The sequence below is a fragment of the Falco biarmicus genome, chromosome 8, assembly GCF_023638135.1.
Source record: "Falco biarmicus isolate bFalBia1 chromosome 8, bFalBia1.pri, whole genome shotgun sequence".
Taxonomy (NCBI): domain Eukaryota; kingdom Metazoa; phylum Chordata; class Aves; order Falconiformes; family Falconidae; genus Falco; species Falco biarmicus.
In genome coordinates this window covers 24,913,708-24,933,487 of record NC_079295.1, presented here as the reverse complement: position 1 = coordinate 24,933,487, position 19,780 = coordinate 24,913,708, and the positions used below count along the sequence as shown (strand labels likewise).

At 36.1% G+C, this 19,780-nt stretch overlaps 1 protein-coding gene across 1 annotated transcript in view; it reads right to left on the bottom strand.

Annotated features, from left to right (window-relative positions):
• Positions 1–19,780, bottom strand: part of KCNH7 (potassium voltage-gated channel subfamily H member 7) — a 236,453-nt gene that overhangs the window by 78,700 nt on the left and 137,973 nt on the right. The window contains exons 3-5 of the mRNA XM_056350514.1: positions 19,622–19,777; positions 11,587–11,619; positions 5,074–5,502 (exon numbers count right to left, since the gene is read on the bottom strand). Coding sequence (XP_056206489.1) covers positions 5,074–5,502; positions 11,587–11,619; positions 19,622–19,777 — 618 coding nt within the window. The remainder of the gene's footprint in view (positions 1–5,073; positions 5,503–11,586; positions 11,620–19,621; positions 19,778–19,780) is intronic.

The following is a 19,780-nucleotide window of genomic DNA, read 5'->3' as shown; positions in this document are numbered from 1 at the left end:
AGCAGGCAAAGTAACATGCCAAAAAGTGCGGCTGTTTGAGACACTGGAAGGTATAGTCTAGATGTATACTTTACCTTTGATATTGCGACCATTGTCTGGTTTTCAGCATAGTAAAAGTGAAGAAAAAGAGAGAAAAAAGACAACTAAAATCTGCATCAGAAAAAGCAGAAAATACTGCTTCAAAATATGCGTGTGGCTTGAATCAAAATACTTTTGCACCACTTTGATTATATTATGTAGACTTTCAGTAAAGACGAAGTCACTTTGACAATTAAGAGAGACTCTGTGAAACTGTTAGGAGTGGATCAGCAGGTAGTAGGACTGCCTTTAGCTAACTTGCCTTAATAGTAACATGTCCGGTGCTGGGTTGGAGGTCAAAAGTGGTAACCCATGAAGCAGTAATTAGTCACATGTAATTGAGGCCGAGGCGTGCATAGCTGCGGGTGGCGGCATGGGCCAGCCGGCTGCAGGGGGTGTGGGCTGCGCGGGCAGCCCTGCATGGACTCCCGTGCCTGCCCAGGCCTCACAGGAGGAAAAGCTTTTACTACGGCAGTAAGCTGAGCAGCGCCTTTCTGAGTGAGTACTAGAGAAACACTGAGGACAAAGATATACCTTAAATGTTTCTTCATCTCTTAGGTACCTTTCTGCAAGGTAACAGTGGCAAAGCTCTCTGTCCTCTCAGGCACACCCAGCCCAAATCCCCTCATGAGGTCAAACTTCTTTAGGGAGAATATTTATATTGTTGCTGTTAGTATTGTTGGTTTTATTATTATTTAGTATTATTTTAAAGAAGCCACTTGGGTGGATAGGTAGATGCCACCCCTATTTATGGGTGCACAACACAACCCACAGGCCACCCTCCCTTTGTGTCATGCCCCTGCCCATCTGTGGCAGCTCGGAGGGGGTATGAGGGTGGGCAGCAGCCCCGGGGCAGGCAAGGGGTGAGGGGCCAGGCTCAGGATGCAGCCCTGCCCCCTGTGTGCTGCTGGCCACCATGATCAGCTTTCAAAGAAGCATTAGGCTCAAACTGATATTCACCTGCAGTTGTCTCCTGCTGACAGACCACCTCTGAAAATGAGGTGCCTGTGCCCTCTCTGCCCCAGTGGCAGCTGTCGCTGCAGAGGGCCCTGCTCCAGCCCCACTCTGGAGAAAGGCGTTGGTCTCCTACTGTGAGGGGAATGGGAGGTGGCATTGGGTCTTGTCTATGGTGTCATGTCACACCTGCTGCCTCTCCGGCTTTTTCTCAGCTTTCCGAGGACTGGGGAGCACAGGACATTGAGCTGGGCCCTCAGGACCGTGGGTGTGGGGGAGTGTTTAGTTCCTCTCGGCCTTTCTGTGCTGGGCCTCTGTAGCAGTAACGCAGACTTTGTAGGCTGGGTTAGGCTAAAAAGCCTGCTGTTTTTTCAGAAGACTGCAGCGATGTTGCTAAGGTCACTTTCTGAAGACAGTAAAATTGCTGGAGTCCCTGTGAACCTGTACCCACCTGCGAAGTCTGGGTTGCTGGCATTTCAGGTGAGAAGGGCTTGGCTGGAGTGTGGGTGGCAGACACAGCTCCTGCCCTGCTGCTTTTGTTGTCAAATAGGCAAATTTAGAATGGAGCTCAGTAGAGTACACTGAAACTAATTTAAAATCCTAAATTGTCACTTCTACTGTAATGCCTTTCAGCATATAATGGCCACAGCTATGATAATTTTAAAATTATAAGCAACTAGGATGCATAAATTAATTTAACACATGAAATCATTTATATTCTCAATTGTATTATCTTCCAAAAAAAAAAAAAAAATCACTGTGGGTGAATTACTGTAGTTAGTATAAATAATACTCTTCTCGCCTGTCAGAATTCTGTTATGCTGATGCAATTAATATTATTTGGACTGGAAGAAGTGGAAAGAAATAAAGTTTGAATACTGAATTGCATTTCAGACACTGGTAGTTTTTTAGTGGATTCAGAAAAATTCAGAAGTATTAGGATCAAAAAAAAAAAAAAGGACTGAGAAATATATTAAACCTTATGCTTCCTCGGGTAATAATTTAACCATTGAGACCTTAATTTACTTTTACTTATTGTACTTTTACATAGGGCTTTACAGTATCTACAGCTTCTGCTCAGAATCTGTGAGCCCAGAGAAGATGATTTAGGCTGAATTCTGGTTGCCTAACTTGTATGGATAATTTTATAGCAACAATAGGGTTTTATGGCTCACTAGTGAGTAAGGCAAGCAGGACTTGTTGGCTAAATTTAAACATCTTTTCAGCATAAGGTGTCAAATTCTAATATGCTTGGAAGCAGATGGCATCAATTCTAATGCAATTCTGAAAGCCTTCCTCTGTTCTGCTGTACTTTTTTAGAATGTCTATGTATGACCTAACTTAAGGCTAGATTCCCTACTATTTTGTAGCTTATGCAGAATGAAATGAGACTGGCAGTGTTTTATCTATTTAAACTGTAAATGATCAAATCATGTGAGAGGCCATAGGAATTCAAACAGCTTATTAAATCCTCAGAGTAAAATTCATTTTCCTTAGTATTTAACATCTGAAAAATATTATTTAGTGAAATGGAGCTAGAAATCTTTGCTCCTTCACACAGCAAGTATTAAATTATGAGGTGATTTCTGCATGAGCTTTATACCACTATCACTATAGACAATATTCAAACATTTTTACACACTTTTATCATATAACTATATGAAGAATCACCAATTGGGAAGTGCTTTAATGAAAATCAGTTCTGAAAATAGAAACTGACAAAACAGATACCTTTAAATGTGTTTTATTTGAAAGGTTAGTTTAAATATCTAGGGAAGCTGAAATCAAGATGAAGCTTATGCAATGGTCCAAAAGACATGCCAATGTTCAACCCTAGCATTTTTGCCTCCACATCCTGATCTTGAAATCTTGGCTTGAATGTGAACATGAAATACAGCAAAATGGTATGGTTTAGGATGGATCTAATTGATTTTTCAGGTTTATTTGAACTGAAAAATATCAGAACCAGAAGAAATCAAGTTGGTTTCCCACCAAGCTGGCCAGGGGTGTTGATCTGCTTGAGGGCAGGAAGGCTCTGTAGAGGGATCTGGATATGCTGGATAGATGGACTGAGGCCAATTCTATGAGGTTCAACAAGAAGTGCTGGGTCCTGCACTTGGATCACAACAACCCCATACAATGCTACAGGCTTGGGAAAGAGTGGCTGGAGAGCTGGCTGGTGGAAAAGAACCTGGGAGTGCTTGACAGCTGGCTGAACATGAGCCAGCAGAAGGCCAATAGCATCTTGGTGTGTATTGGAAACAGTGTGACCAGCAGGACAAGGGAAGTGATAGTCCCCCTGTACTTGGCACTGGTGAGGCTGCACCTCAAATCCTGTGTTCAGTTTTGGGCCCCTCACTCCAAGAGGGATGTTGAGGTGTTGGAGCGTGTCCAGAGAAAGGTGAAGGGTCTGGAGCACAAGTTTTATGATGAGTGCCTGAGGGAACGGGGGTTGTTTAGCCTGGAGAGGAGGAGGTTCAGGGGGAGACCTTATCACTCTTTACAACTATCTGAAAGTAGACTGTAGGCAGGTGGGGGTAGGTCTTCTCCCAGGTAACAAGAGAGGAAATGGCCTCAAGTTGCACCAGAGGAGGTTTACACTGGATACTAGGAAAAAATTCTTTACTGAAAGGGTGGTCAAGCATTGGAATAGGCTGCTCAGGGAAGTGGTGGAATGACCATCCCTGGAGGTGTTTAAAAAATACGAGGTGTGGTGCTTAGGGACCTGGTTTAGTGGTGAACTTGGAAGTGCTGGGTTAACAGTTGGACCTGATGGTCATTAAGGTCTTTTCCAACCTAAATGATTCTATGATTCTAAACAGAAATGAGAAAATAAGTATTTAGCCATTGTATTTAATACAGGAAGAATAACTGGAAGGAACAATTAGTTCTGCTATTCTAGGAGTTAATCTGGGTGACAGAGCATACAGATTTATATTTTAGGACATGTACAGAAGCAAAGAGCCCTTGATATAGACCTTCCAAAAGGCAGGAGAACTTGTAGGAATTTTACACTTGTGGCCAATGAATAGCAGGAAAACAGGCAATCACTGGAAATGAAAATTAATTTTTTGCTAATTTATGAATCTGTACAGTCTTACATAACATATGTTCTTGAAATCTTAACATACTCCCCATACATTCTTTGACATCTTGTTTGAATAAAAAGGATGCAATTCAAGGCATTAGATCATCAGTAGCTGCAAAAGCTTTGTGTATGTGGTGCTTTTCTTTGAAAGCCAGTTTCCATTCACAGGGCTTTCAAACCTCTGTTTGCTAAGCTGTTTCCCAGTTTTCTCAAACTCCCTTTCTCCAACAGGAAATCATAGACCACACCCCATGACTTTGCGTAATTAGGAGAGACAGTAGAAAAGGAAGACAGAGAAAACATCTTAAATTTTTCTGTTTGCAAGAATATGCTAACACAAAGAAAAAAATCACACTTAAATGAATTTTACACTAAACATTTCACCATTTCACCAAGTATTTCACTAAGTAATCAGAAAGCATTTCAATGGAATTGCTGAGGATATTTTCTCCAGTGTGAGAAAAAAGGCATGTCTCAGTGTTGGACCAGTGAATATACAATGTACACTTTACAGATTTAAAAAAATAAACTGATCCATTTCTGAAGTAGGATTTCATACAGTCAAAAACAATATAATATATGTGAGTGTGGGACAAAATTGTGCACATAATTGTAGCTTGATCACCTGATTTCCCCCCACCCCCACCCCCACCCCCCGCTACTAATATTCACTTATTAGCTTTAGGAATGTTGGGCTCAATTTTTCTGTCTTATTCTATATAATCTTCTCTAAAAGCAACCTCATGATTTCATTGGTTTGCTTAAACATGCAAAGCAGTATTTAGTGTAAATAAGCCTGACGTATTTGGGCCTTTAATATTTTTAGTGTGCCTTTGAATTTATAAAGCTCATTATATTTAGTTTTGCTTAGAAAGTGATGATAAGTACTATGAAAAATTGCAATAATTCCTTTCTTAATACACCAGAGAATACAGATTGACTTTCTACCATACCTTCACTTGCATGACGGTCCCTAAAAATGTTCTTGGGATGGACATTAAAGCCTTCTATGTCATGTACTGAAGATGCTCTCCGTATACTACAAATGCTTTCCTTTGATCTGGAATGGGTTAGTGGATTGCTTGTCTCTATCATGTCAGGGTAAAGTCTGTCCCATTGCTGTTTAGGTGATGAATGGTCAAGAGGTCCTGATATATTAACCAAAGGTGAACATTTACTGGGTTGAATCAGTGCTTTTGTATCATCCACTTCTGAAGGACTACAGCTTTCTTTTGTAGGTGATTTAAAGTGCTTCATTGCCACTGAGTCATCGCTGTGCTTAGATGAATCGACTATCACTGCATCAGGATCTTCCTGTGGTAAGGACTGCTTTCTGTATGTTAAAAGTCTCAATCCAGGTAACCGGAACCCAAAAAGTCTGCCTACAGGTAAATACATACAAAAGAAGAAAATATTACATATTAGTTTCTTGTCATGAAAACCTGCTTTTTCACACACAGTCAGAGGGCATAATAATAGCTGTAAATAATTGACCTATCCCCAATAAACTGCAATACTTAACAATGGAATGTGGAAATATGGAAATATTATATAGCTGTAAGTTTGTTATAGTTATGGTGTTTCAGGATTTCATACTTCAGTCAGACATAAATTATTTAGCCCAGAATAGGGATAGCAGCATTGATTTTACAGTCTGTCTTAAAAGAGTTAAGGTTTATCTGTTCTGATGGTCCTTTCTAAATAAAAAATTTATGCATCTATAAAAGACTGCTAGAACACATCAAGCTGCTTTGTAGCTGTTATTCTGAAATAGCTATTTGTGGATTCTATTATTAGTGGAACTCCTTACGCTTAAAAGTGTGCTGCTGATTTATTGATTTATTGGCTACAAATTAAACAGGAAGATACCAGTGCTAATCATTCAGGAAAGAAAAATAAGTTGTGTATCAGTTTTTCCAAAATCCTTTCCAATACTTACATCTCACTGTTAAATGAAACACTTATTTTGAATGAGTTTAAAATGAAAAGTAAAGGAACATGCCAGAAGCAGCAGCAGCAACACAGGTCTTGAGCCTTAGTTGCACCTATTTCAATGCAATTATTTTTTGTACAGTTGCATGGGTGTGTGCTTAGTTGGGCTTGGTATATTGAGTGGCTGGTTAGGCTATTCTGAGTGTGTGTAAAACTAACAATTTTGTGTAATGGTGAGAAATACCAGTAGCTGAGAGGAAGTGTAAAATGTGGTGCAAATAAAGAAAACAGAGGAAGAACTGTAAAATTTACAAACTGTCCTTCTAATAAAACCAAATCCAGTTAGTAAATATTTTAAGGTATTGTGCAATACAACTCATAGGTGGGGGCACAGGGACAGATATACAGAAAACAGAGTAAATAGTTTAGAAAAAGATTTTTAAAAAAAAAAAATTAACAAAATAATTGAAAGATCAGATGTCTTGCATAAATGGTTTTATTTATCTAATAGCTCCTTGTCACCCTTCACTTTGCTACGTGTTTTCCACAGTGAATCAATAGCAAAATGATTTCTCAGAAGTCATCTTGATATGTCTTGTTATATTTTATTGCCTTTTTGAGTTCTATTCCTAGCCTGTGCTATACTTAAAATATTTTCTTAATAGCTGAGGGATTTCTTGGTTGGTAGCAGATAGTTTAGTCTCTATCGTTATTTCTGTAAAAAAAATTATTTGTTGTTTTATCACGTGGCCACTCAGTATCATATGTCTGTAAATCTCATATCATATTCTCAATAATTTTGTGACATCCACAAACATTGTCATCTCACTTTTGCACCTTTTTGATCCAACTAATTTTAAATGTATTAAATAATAAAGTAAATGTGAGACTGTTGATAACATCTCAGTATTTAGAAATCTGGCCCTTTGTTTCAACCTTTTTTTCCTTTCTTTGAAATATAAATCCACGTAACTATCTTCCTTTATTTTTCCTTGAAAGTTTCTGAAAAAGCTTGTTGAATTCAAACTATTTAGTGTTCAGTCTATTGCTCTAATGCATATATGCACACAACAGTACAGTAGACAGATAACTCTATTACATAAAACCAGAGTCATGCATGTTCTAAACAGCAGCTAGAGGTGCCAGTTTTCAATCTGTATAGTGATATTCAGCAGAGTGCACCTTGGGAACATGCATGTTTTGCCTAACATTATATTTGAACACATTACTTACAGTTGAAATTAGTGATGTACATAAAAAAATATTTTTTTTTAAATGCACATAAATTGGGTTGTAAAGCAGTTTATAAATAAATTTTGAAAGCTTATTGCATCAAAAGTGAAACATACTATAATTTATTTTTCACAAATTACATTGAACTTAAAAATACCATTCATAAGGTTTTCTGGCATTAGACACTGTTAAAGGCTTTTTGCTGGCACTCTATTTTAGCCATATTCATGGTGGTCCAGATGGTCTTTTCTGCTTCACCAATTTAATATGTCCATGTTACACTGCATTACTGATTTAGATGTCTAACTGCAGTTCAGCTGGAAAGAATACTCAGAATTTTGCTTCTTGCTAAGACTCTTGGGTATGAATTAGAAAACTTAAATGAGTAGCTTTTTGCTATTCTATAAATATACAATAAATGGACTCAAAGTTAGAATCCTTATTTCCTGCTTTTTAATTTGAATACTTTAGAGTAGCAATATTTTCTTCTTCAGTGTATAGATAATGAGCTATATGTTGTGTTGGACATTCAACACTCCCCTGCAGTACTACAGTTAAAGCTATCAGGAGACCCATTCAGAATTTGTCTGGTTTACATTACACTTCCTTACTCAGCTCAGTAACAATACCATTTGTGATAAAGCAAAATTCAGGGTCCCAGGCCTGCTGTCCTGATATAGACTAGAATGGTCAGTGGAAGCTTTCCTGACATACTTGAAAATTTATGTTTATTTGAAAATTAACAACCCCTGATTTGTGTAGGTACGATGTTAGAGCAGATTTATCTTGGCTTATAATACTAAAACATTTTTAGAGATGTAACTAGCAATTTACTATAAATATACAGGTAATGTTACATTAAAATACTCATGGTTTATTGAATTTGAAGACTACATTGCCAAATTCTTCTTAATGCTGAGTCAGAGATTTGTATGATTGTGGCTTGCCAAGAGCAACTGAGGAAAGCAGTTGAGTCTTAGTCACAATTCCAGGCTTACATTCCGTTTCCTCCTTTCAAGCCTTGCTTCACTGAATAAGTAATTTGCAAATGAGTTAATCTGTTGGTTGCATTTATTCTCTGTGCCATCTCAGCTAACCCTCATCCAAAAATATACTACAGATGAGAAAGGACACTTCTAAACTATTTGCAGATGTAGTTATCTTCAAAGTCCCAAATTCAGATTGACTGTTCTTGCCCTCTGAAAGCCTTTTTAAATTCTGTCTCATATTTTGAGAGATCAAAGGAGAATTCATGAAAATTAAATGTTTTGGTTAATAGTGTTGTGGAAAAAGTATAGGAAAAAGCCTATCTTGGTAAGAATAATTAATAGCCTTGCTTGGTAAGAATAATTAATAGCCTTGCTTTTCTATAAGTATTGAGATGGGAAATCTTAATAGAAAATTGCAATTCTCAAACACTAAGTACCATCATATAGAATTTTGTGGCAGGGAAAAAATACCCAAAAAGAATGGTTCCAAAAAGACTTTATTAACAGTTACGATCATGGTTGCAAATTTCCTGCCCCATCAATATAAATTTGATTTTGAAAATGGGGTATTCCAGCAAAAACATATCTGAATAAGGATTTATTTAATAACCCAATACACTTGCCTGGCAAGTAATTCCCCTATTTGTTCTGTGCAAGCATTCTATAACACGGAAGGGAAATGATATTTGGCTTGAATATTGCTTTGCCACGGTGAACGTACTCTTATATATCTAGTAATGAAAAGGTATATTTACATACTAGACACAGTGGTAAAGTCAGAGAAATGCCTACAACTGAGAGATCTTTACTTTAACTACAATTTCTTTAGCGGCTTTGGGATTACTGGTAGGTGTTATGTGCTATCCTGAAGTTTATTTATCCATGTCAATGCACATGGGATTCCTAGTTTCCTATCCTGAGCACTGTGGAAGGGCAACCCTAAGAGACAGCAACTTGGAGGTCATGATGGCTTCTCAAAGAATTGGTTAGCCAGTTTTTATAGCATCTCTGGTAGCATTGTCACTTTCATGCTGATGAAGTAGTTATGCAGAAATCAGCATCTGAAGCTGCTTTAAGATGCATTAGCCAAAGAAAAAAAGTGGTAGCTGCTCTCAGGCTCCCTAGCTGTGAGCTAGATTTACTCTGTTACACTCAATCTTCTCTAGATTTAGACTGCAAAATCAAATCAAAGGAGCTCAAATGCACAAGGAGTTTGCACGAGAGAAATTAAGTGAGGTGTAGAAACTGTCAGAACTGTTTCCTGGTGTGACATACCAACCTGTCTTAGGCTACAAGTTAAACCAAGCTCTGAACTGCCCATGTTCTAGTACAACCTGTTAACTATCTTAGAGTATTGAAGAAAATAAAATCTTGAATAGTTTTATCGTAGTAGATGACTGGTCTGGCTAGAATATGAAACCTATGTCATTTTTCAGTATATATATATAGGTTGACCTATTCCAAACAGAGAGAGACTTTCTTGACAAGGGCAGGTAAGGTAGGTTGATTATGACAGGATATCTTCCAGAGCATGGGTAAATTCAACAATACTTTTGTTCTGAAACTTCCCCAAACAATGAGCAAAATTACTTTCACAAAAGGAGCACAAGTTGGTTCTTTGCAGAAAGATTTTCTGATAACTGAATGTCTACTACCAATGAATTTCAGGATCTAGGTTATCAGAAATACAGACACAGGCAATTATTGAATTGCTGCTCAAAACGATCTAACAACTCACACAACAGACTAAAGGATACAATTGCTTTTGAGAAAAGGAATCCCTAAACACTGACAGTCTAAAATAGCGGCCAATACTTGAACGTACTCTATGCAAACACTGAGGCATGTGATGCTGCCTCATTTTCAGTCTGGGGTCAGTAGGTCTTAAGACAGAGAATTACAGCAAGTGTCAATTATGGGGGTTTTTTCAGTCCTTTTCCCTCAAATACAGAGAAGTATACATAAGTGGATAATTTTCTTGCTCTGCTTATTAAATGATCTTAATTTCTTTTCAGGCAGGAAAAGAAGGCATATCCAATTATTAACTTCAGAAGTTCAAATGTATAGTTCTCAGATACTGCATACGCACATTTTTTTAATGCTTTAGTATGGTCTACTTTAATTTTGGCAGTTCTTCTTTTAGTTTTCTCTAAAATTAAGGTTGCGCTTGAGTTCCATCAGTATTGGTAACAGCAATCTCCTTTATGTTGCCTTGTAAGTGGGAAAGTTGTTTTATCTTTTTGCTGGTGATGGCGTATCGTTGTCTATAGTTCTCCTAGTAGGTACTACTGAGAATGGCTAGGAGAATAATACGGTTCCAGATCCTCCTGTCTACACATAGGCCTCTGAGGTAGCCTGTCAAAACATGAAAGGAAGGAAATGAAATCTCTGCCTACGTGTAGGGCTGTGCTGTGTGTGGTTGACCAGGAATTTAGTCTGAAGAATGTTCTCAGGGTCTCCCTCAAAAGACAGAATGGTTATATCTTTGGATGTTAATATGAACTTGTACATTTACCTGTCTTGTTTTCTTCCCATTTGTTGATAGAGATGTCCTTTTTTTTAGATCTTTTTCATTATGTTAACATTATAGGAGTTACAGTGTCTTTGTGAAAAAGCCATAAGAAAATAAATATTTGATCCTCTTAGAATGAGATTTTGCTTTTTGTATTTTTATTTCTTAGACTTAATTAAAAGTGGAAAAGAAGAAAACAGTAAATAACTTCAGTGAAATAACATAGCAACCATCACAACAAACATTATTTGCAAAGAATTAATCAACTAGCACAATATTTTGCTGTCTTGCTGACAAATATGGTTGGTTGTTTAGTAACTAGAAAAAATAATTATATCTATTAAATCAAGTTCTCAAGAATTTCTCAACCCTTTATCACCTTGGTTGACAGACTCCATAGAATAAAAAAAATCTTTCTTTTGTCTGAGACAAAAAGGCTGAAGAACTTCTCTTTATGTTTTAACACTGAATTTATATACTACTATCAGACACAGTGTGTTTTGTCTCATATAGCAATTGGAATATTTTATGATCTGCATATGAGAACTTCCAGTGCTAATAAGATGAAAACTATCATTACATTTGGATTTTATATGTCATATAATTATACTAAAGTTAATAGTTTAGCTGTTATATCTACAGTTTTGCAGAAATAAGTATTCAGAGAGTGGGAGCAAGATCCTTATTTTGACTTGCACTCTTCTAGAATTATATAAAATGTAATGATATCTTGAAATAATAGAATCAGAACAAAGCAATTAAAGGACTTTAGTAGATAGAATTTTAGAAGATAGATTTACCTGAAGCAGAGCCACTGGAAAGGTTGTTACCATCTGAAATACAATTAAACTGGATTTACAAAAAGCTTTAGCTTAAAAAGAAATAGCTAAAAAAAATTAAACAGACTGTTAAGAAAAGAAAGTAAAATATCAAATTTCCAAACGTTTTAGAAGGTAGCTTGAATTCATATACAATATATATAATTTGCAGAAGAATTGTTTAAAAGTACATTGCCTTTTTGTTTGGAAAGTTTCAGAACTATTCCATTAAGAAGTACTTTGGTAATTGCTAAATTTGTCACATAGATCAATATATGTTTCCAATTACCAAGTTTTGAAGTTGGCTAATGTTTCAGACAGAAAACTAAAGTAGGTGGATGCAGACTAATGTGGTATTTCTCATGAAATGGAACCTCTTCTAATTTCTTAGTGATCATTTCTTTGCTAGGAAATGCCAGTTTTGTCTGGAAGAAACTTATTGAAAAGTTGAAGAATTCATAATCTCCTTAGGAAGAATAGGCTTTATTCACTGACACTTATTCAGAGTATGACATTAGAGAAGTTTCATATTCCTGATAGAGCTCACTTATCTCATGTCTTCATGGGAAGAACTCTTCAGGTTATGTGTCTCTGCCAGTTGCTTTCAGGTCTTTGAAATGCCCAGCTTGCCTGGGTGCTATGCTTCTTAACATAGTCAAGTAGGACACAGTTGTGGTAAATCTCCTTATTTTTATCTATAGATCTATTTTGTTTGCTTACCTTAAGATAATGCCTACTCCATGTTGAATGATATAAATAACAAAACATATTCCTTATGACCAGTGTCCATCTCAAAGCTTCTCAAATCCATTTTTTTTCCTGATGTCTAGTAGAATCCTCTTTGTCTAAGCTTGAGATATGCTGAAAGTTTTGATTTCTCCCTCTTAAAGTTAAAATCTAATTTAATTTAACAAGTGCACAGATGTGTTAAGTTCTCTGGGATAGTTGTTATTATGAATAAGAGGCACAGGACTCTGTCTTCCATCAAAGAATGATGAAAAACTCACTGCCTTTATACTTCCCTGGTGATAAGTATTACAATGTGGGATGACTTTGCAAAACCATTATCCTAGCCTTCAAGTTACCTCACAGAACCCATCTGTTTTAAATGTCCTGAAAAGAACAATTAGATAGGAGAGCTGTTAAAAATGAGTAAAAATATAGGACTGAAAGAAACTTCTGGATCTAGTTCAAGCCAAGAATCCTTTTCAAACTAATTTCTCATACTGTGTATTTGTTTAAATAGCAAAAGGAAAATTTGCAGGGTCTCTGCAGAGCGAGTATTGTCAGTTTGTGTTCCTTCTCCTGTCCAGCGTGCACAAGTCACCTCCACTGAAAGCTACTGAAAGCTGTGTCATTCCCTCTGTTTGGTTTGTAATCTCTTTAAGCAGAGATTGCCTTTTTTATTGAATGTTTGTACAAGATATAGCACAATAGCCCTGTGATCCTAGCTGGGAGACTCAGTAATGCAAACAGCTAATTACAGTGGCTAGAATCCAGGGAGGCTTCCTTTCTAATCTAAGCCCCAGCCATAACTGTCATGAGGAAACAGAGGTATAGCCACCCCACTTGTATTTCTCTGTCTGTAAAAGAAGAGTAGTAGAATTTATTTATCTTAATTTTGTTCTGTTAATTAGGCAGCTAGGTATTTGTGGAGCACTCAAGGTGAAAGTAACAGAGGTTCTTCTGTCTTTCACTGTTTGGCTATATTCCTCTGCTACGAGTTCAAAGCTGTCTCAGTTTACCTAACATTCACTGTAATTTACCTTGGAGACAAGTACACATACTGACATTAGGGTTGTCAGAACTATGCTGCTGGTTGACTAGATAGAAACCTTTGTCCTCCTGGACACAATTTTTCTTGACTAGCCCTCACTTATGATGGATTTGCTCCTAGTGTTGCAGCTAAAAATAAGACCTTGGAAAAATTTCTCATTACATTTAGGGCAAATTCAGAGGGTTGCTATTGCTTCTAAGTGCCATGTTCTATGTGGCAAACTTGTGTGCCTCAAATGGTTTACAATATTTCATGACAATCTTGTTGTCCAGATATATTTAGAAAAAAATATATGCTTGCCTTTCACTAACTGCTATGTTTACCTTTATAGCAAAGTGTACCGCAAAGAGGAAAACAAATACCGTTTTTTGAGTCAATTCTTTGACTTAAAGAAAAGGCCTGATTTGAATTTCAGTTATGTTTGGTTCATTTTTAACTTCAGTGGATGCAGTGATCTCTGCTCCTGAGATGTAACTGTATTGCTAGGACCAGGAGGGAGGCAAACTTAGTGAAGTGTAAACACCCTGAAGAATCTCTTTGCTTGAAAGATTTAGCTATTTTAGCTTACATATTAATAGGAGTTTTGCTTTTGACAGGACTGGAGTAAATATTAGAAAAAGCACTTATATTCAATAAAAAAGCAGCAGGTGGGGCAGAAAATGAAACCAACTCAGAATTAAAGTTCTGAGAGGTATTTCTCATTTTGTGCATGCATGTACATTACAATCCCACAAATGGTCTACTTTGAGTAGAAAAATTATAGCTACATTCTTCATAGTGCAGTCAGTAATGTCAAATCTATGATTATTTGTTAGTGTGAAATGGCAGCTGATTTTCTCTGTGTTCAATCTGTGTCATGATTATTTTGATAATTTGCATGTACTAGCTTTACAGACACAAAGTACTTGACAGCTCTGAAGAACAGAATCAGGTGCCAGAATCAAATATTAATTTATGCCACTAATTCTGTAAATTTCTGTAAAAAGTTCTCAGTGATTTGGTGGAGTGGATGAACATGCTAGATTGGAATGTTTGACAGATCTGGGAAAAACCGGACACATACGTTCCCTTTCCTCAACAGATGATTTATAAGCCATTTTTATATACAGAAGTTATAGTACCTTAACACTTTATAATAAAGAATACAATGAATTTTGTACAACACAATGTACAGGAATTCTTATTTTATTTTGGTTTACAACTGTTACTAGTAGACAAATTTAAATAATAATTTAGTAGTGTTCATAGAGTTATTTTGTGAAACTGGTATAAAATCACATATCTTCTTAATTTAGTTCATTGTAGAAGTCTACATAAAGATTTTTTTTTCTTTTACGGTGAGCCTAACAGGAAGGAGTTGTCTTAATCTGTCTATACATTATTCATGCATTATTTCAGTTGGACTTGAAAATTTTATATAACTTTGGCAAATGATTAGATTCATGAAAATTTCTGAACAAGACTTTTGGAAATAATTTTTTATCATCATAGTGACAACCAAGCAAATGTTAGTGTCTTATCAGATGTGTAAGAGAATAGTCCATAGGAACTTTTATATTATGAGTAAAATTCATTTTTAGGGCCTATATAGCTCAAAACTTTTGATCTCAACACTTTAATAACCTAAACAAATATCCTTTCACTTAAAAAGCAGGTATTTATGTCTTCAAGCATTTCAGATAAAGTGAGATGGGATAAAGTTATTAAGTGTTTTTATATTTGGGTATAGAAGTTAATTTCTGGAATTATAAAACATTTACATGACCTAAGAAATGGCAATGCAAAAAGTAAACAATCAGAAAAGATGTGAAATAAGAATGAATAGAATTGTCATATCTGGAAATGAGACAAAGTTTAGAAAGAGTGATTGGATGATGAATGGACATCTATAGCAGAAATCAGTTTGTATGTCTCACTTTAACTGCACATTGTACAAAGACATTCTCAATGGAGTGGAGGATGAGACCCAGTCATGAAATAAGTGCTTACAGAAGAAATTTCCTTATATTTCTGAATATAAAGATGGGACAGATATAGTATTAAATAAATTTGGTTGGAAGTTTAAACAAAAAGATATGACAAATGTTTTGGGATTACTTTTTTTTCCCAAATGGAAAGAGTTATATATGAACAAAGATTTCCTTTGTTTCACTAGTGAAATGGCATATATTGAAAAATATAATTGTGGCAAAACACAAAAGCAATGAAACAGAAACTAGTGAAAAATCAGTTGGCTATGATTTGGTAGTTCTTTACAGATTTGGTGCATGCTAGGATTTCCCAAAAATTAGCTATGTGATTACACGAACACTGGTCAGACTGCCATAGAGAACTGATGATAAATTCTTGCAAGGAAGAGTAAAGGGAACAAAAGGATCAGCTGAAAGGATTTTTACACTGCTATTGTGAAGCCAGTATCTTCACTTTTCACATTAGTGCCTATTCAGTTTTCTGCTGCATATGAGATAGAAGCTTTTGAGCACCAGACTAGAAAGAATTGTATTTATACTCAAATGTGGTCATCAATCTCCTGGCAACATACTGTATTTTTAAAAAAATAATCTATTATTATCATAATCTGCCAAGCCCGATGCTGAATCAGAACCTGCGTTAACCATCATAATGGGTACAAAAGACAGGATCCCTGTCAAATAGCTTACAAACACTGTTTAAAAGTTCAAGTTCTGTCAGTATTTAGCTGGAAAGTTTAAAATTTTCTGCCTATCCAGAACTAAATGTAGTCTCTAAGCTCAACTTTGCAAATGTCAGTTGCCTTCCGTAGGTCTTTAATTTTTTCAGAAGGCCCTCAGTCCTTTAACAGATTGGAATCCTTCTTTCCTGCTACAGCTTTTGAAAACACAATGGGCTGTGTGTGCAGCATGAAATGCTTTTTTTTCATATTGTGTTAGATTACAGTTGTGGGGGCCACTGTAGTAAGCAGTCTTCTTCAAAACTGTTGGCTGCAGCTAGCAGAAAAGATGCTTTTAGAAAAAGGAAAGGTTTTACAAAGTCACAGGTAATAAATTTGATGTCAACTCCTAATAAATCAATTAGAGGAAAAATGATAGTATGGAAGTGTTATCTTATTTTCTATAGGGTCAGGAAAATAACTAGAATCTTTTATTTCCTATTCACTTTTAGTTCTTCTACAACCTGACTCAATCATTTTTTTTGCTCTCATGTTGAAAAGACATTCTAATATGACAGAACTCAATCTAAGGAGCTCTGGAAAGAAATCTCTCATGATCTGTGTACTTCTGGGTAGTAGATGTTAATGCAATCTGAAATCTTTTGTCATTAGCTGTTGCTTATCTTGGTGGTTTGTCAGAATTGTATTGCACTTGTTATATGGCTGGTTCCTCCTCTTTCATTCTCTAAATTGGTCACTGGATTTGAGGGGATTTTGTTTATTTGCTTTTTTTTTTTCCTGAACCGGTACCCTTTACTGTCCAGTGTGTGTGTGATCCAATGAAAATAGATCAGCTGCTTTACCTGTTGATGTATGTTCTAAATAGAGTAAGACGATGAAAAAATAACTTCCTCTTAGAGAATCTGCTGTTTGCCTTTATTATGATGGTAACATGACTTAAAAAAGATATTTTTACTGGTAAACACTCGACCTTTTCTGTGACTTCTTTTGTTGCTTATTGGTGTCTTTCTGCCTTTTCTAAATTTCAAGGCTTTTGTTTGTTTTAATTCAAATCCACCACTGGACTGTACACAATATCTTGTAGTTATTTCTGGATTTTTTGCAGAGGTTGGCCTCTTTCTTGAGAATTCTTTCTGCCAAGAGGAATTTTCTGGCTATGTAGCGTATTTTATATCACCATTCTTCCCATCCTGCCCACATAACACTCTACTCTGAAACCACAAGCAGTGGAAATGATAAGAGTAAAAGCAGCCATGTGCCTGCTCTAGTTTCTGCCAGTTTCTGGCATCTGGCTGTACCAACTAGCAGAAAAATGTTTCAAGTCACCTTTCTCTGTCTCCTTTTCACCTTGATCTTTCTTTATTATGTAATGAATTTGGAGCCACACATTCATTTTTCAAGAACTCTCAGCAAGGAAATCCCCAGTGTATGTCAGGCATAAATACTGTAAAACAAAAGAAGGATGTTTTGACTAAGTGATTTTTTTGTAGATTTCCTCTTTAGTGGCTTTTCACTTTAAAATATGGCAGGTGCCAACACTTCAAGACATACAGTGATGGATTGCAGATATGAGAACAAAAAGCTCTTTTTCAGGACATGAAGCTTCCACATCCCCCACCCCCTGTTAGTATTTTACCTTCTGTTTTGTCAATAAAACCACATTAAGCGTGAACCAGCTAAATAAATTTACTTATGTTATAAAGCTGGTTTTTAAAGCCAGGAAGTAAAATGTTCAAATTTCACAAAATCATGTCATCCTGAAATTGAAACAGAATGTAAGTGGGGTTTACTTGATGTAAATTTAATACATTATTTTATTTTTTTCTGATGCAATTTTAAATTTTTTTTCTGATATCCCTTAACAGTATTTTTACCATAACATTACTAAAAAAATAAAAGTGTTTTCTTGGTATCTCAAGAAAAATGAAAAATACCGCTGTATTAGTTATTTTTAAAAAACCCTGCAAAACAGAATAAGACAGGAAAGTATAAAAGCACAAGTTTTAAAATATGTATTGTAAAGAATATTTACAAAGGTTATTTTTAAAAAAATGTGATATTTGGTGAACAATAATTATCTGCAGACTGCTAATTTCCAGCAATGGGAATTTTCCTTTCCACAGTCTTGTATTTATTGCCATTGTAGGGTTATACAGACATAAGTATAAAGACTTTGGCCTATCTAGAATGATTCAGTCAGAGCTCTTTCTCCATGCTTAATGAAAATAGTATTTTTTATTTTCCCAATTAATTATAGAAATAAATTTCAATCTTTTAAAAATGTGAATGGTTTGGCAATATTGGGGGGGGGGGTTGGTTATGTATTTATTTTTTGATAGTCACAGAGCTTTGGGTGAGATCCTATGCATCTCGTCAAGAAGATACAGCGCAGAAAGTCTAGATTATGAAGAATGGCAAAGACTGCTTTCATCAGAAGGAGCCTGGTAATGCCGTTATATGTATAGTTACAGACTTGCTCCTTACAATCTTCTCAACATAACTAGCAGAAAAAATAATGCAGCATGTCATCACTTCAGGTAGTGCACGGTGCTTACATTGGGAAAGTTCTTCCCCCGCTTCTGGCAGTGGATATCATACCTTCTTTATCTCCTATCTAAAGAAAGCTGAAGTGTTGATTTAATGGTCAGAAAACTTAGGTTCCAGGTCCCTTTATTGTGCTAACATTAAAGATTATTACACTGTGGAAAGGTATTTTCCAACTGTCGCTGAGCCAACGAGGGGACAGTGTTAATGCTCAGTGTTAGAGTATGCGGTGCTTTACTAAGAGTTTGTACAAATGGGGATGTGTTCTGGGAGATCTTGTCGTAAAAGCAGATTACTGAGTGCAGAAGCAAAGCAGAAGGATTTGGCAAACAGAACAGCAAAAACAGAAGATGCTGTTGTTGCACAGAGTGAAGGTCAGGAGAAGAGCACACATTCTGCAGGTAGAAGGACAGAAATCCACACATTCTAGCTGTATAAGAAGTGGACTTCTGTGTAGTTTTCTGATTTCGGCAATACTTATGTTCCAGTGGGATGAAAACAAAAGCATTTCCTGTATAACAAAAAAACCCAAATCCCATCCTTCAAGCCAATCTAAGTACTAAAATTTGATAAAACCAGGATGTTTAATTATGCTTCAACTTTTCCCCCCATGTTTTGTATTTTCTAGTGTAATTTAATCAAACCTTCAACCAACAATTTTTCATTTGGAAAGGAAATAAAAATGTTCAATTTTGACTAGTTAAGGTGAAATAGTAGGCCTATATCATAATATTTTGCAGGTTTTCGTTCATAATCAATTTTTGTCAAGGCAATGCACTTCTGTGAAATGTTCTACTTTTAATGAATTTACATTTCCTAGCAGTACTTAGCAGATCTACGCTATTAGTACTATCAGAGATCGGATAGATTATCTCGCCAACATTGTAACAGGTTTGCCATGTTTAATTTCTTATTGTTTTAAACTCTATCTTAAGTGAGTCAGGCAATGGGGATTGCATCAGTTCTTTGGTATCATTATTGCACAGGTTAGTTACTCTCCCAGCTAAAAGTAGAGGTAAGCAGAGAACTTTCAATGAGTAACTTACGATTTACAAGTTTGGATGGCAGTATTGGCTTGCACTTCTCAGGAGATGCCACATTCTCTTCATCTGTTACATACTCAAAGTTAATAATAAACATCATTGCTACTCCCTCTTGATTTTTTACTGGAATTATGTGGGTGTTGCAAATGAAGGTAGATCCTG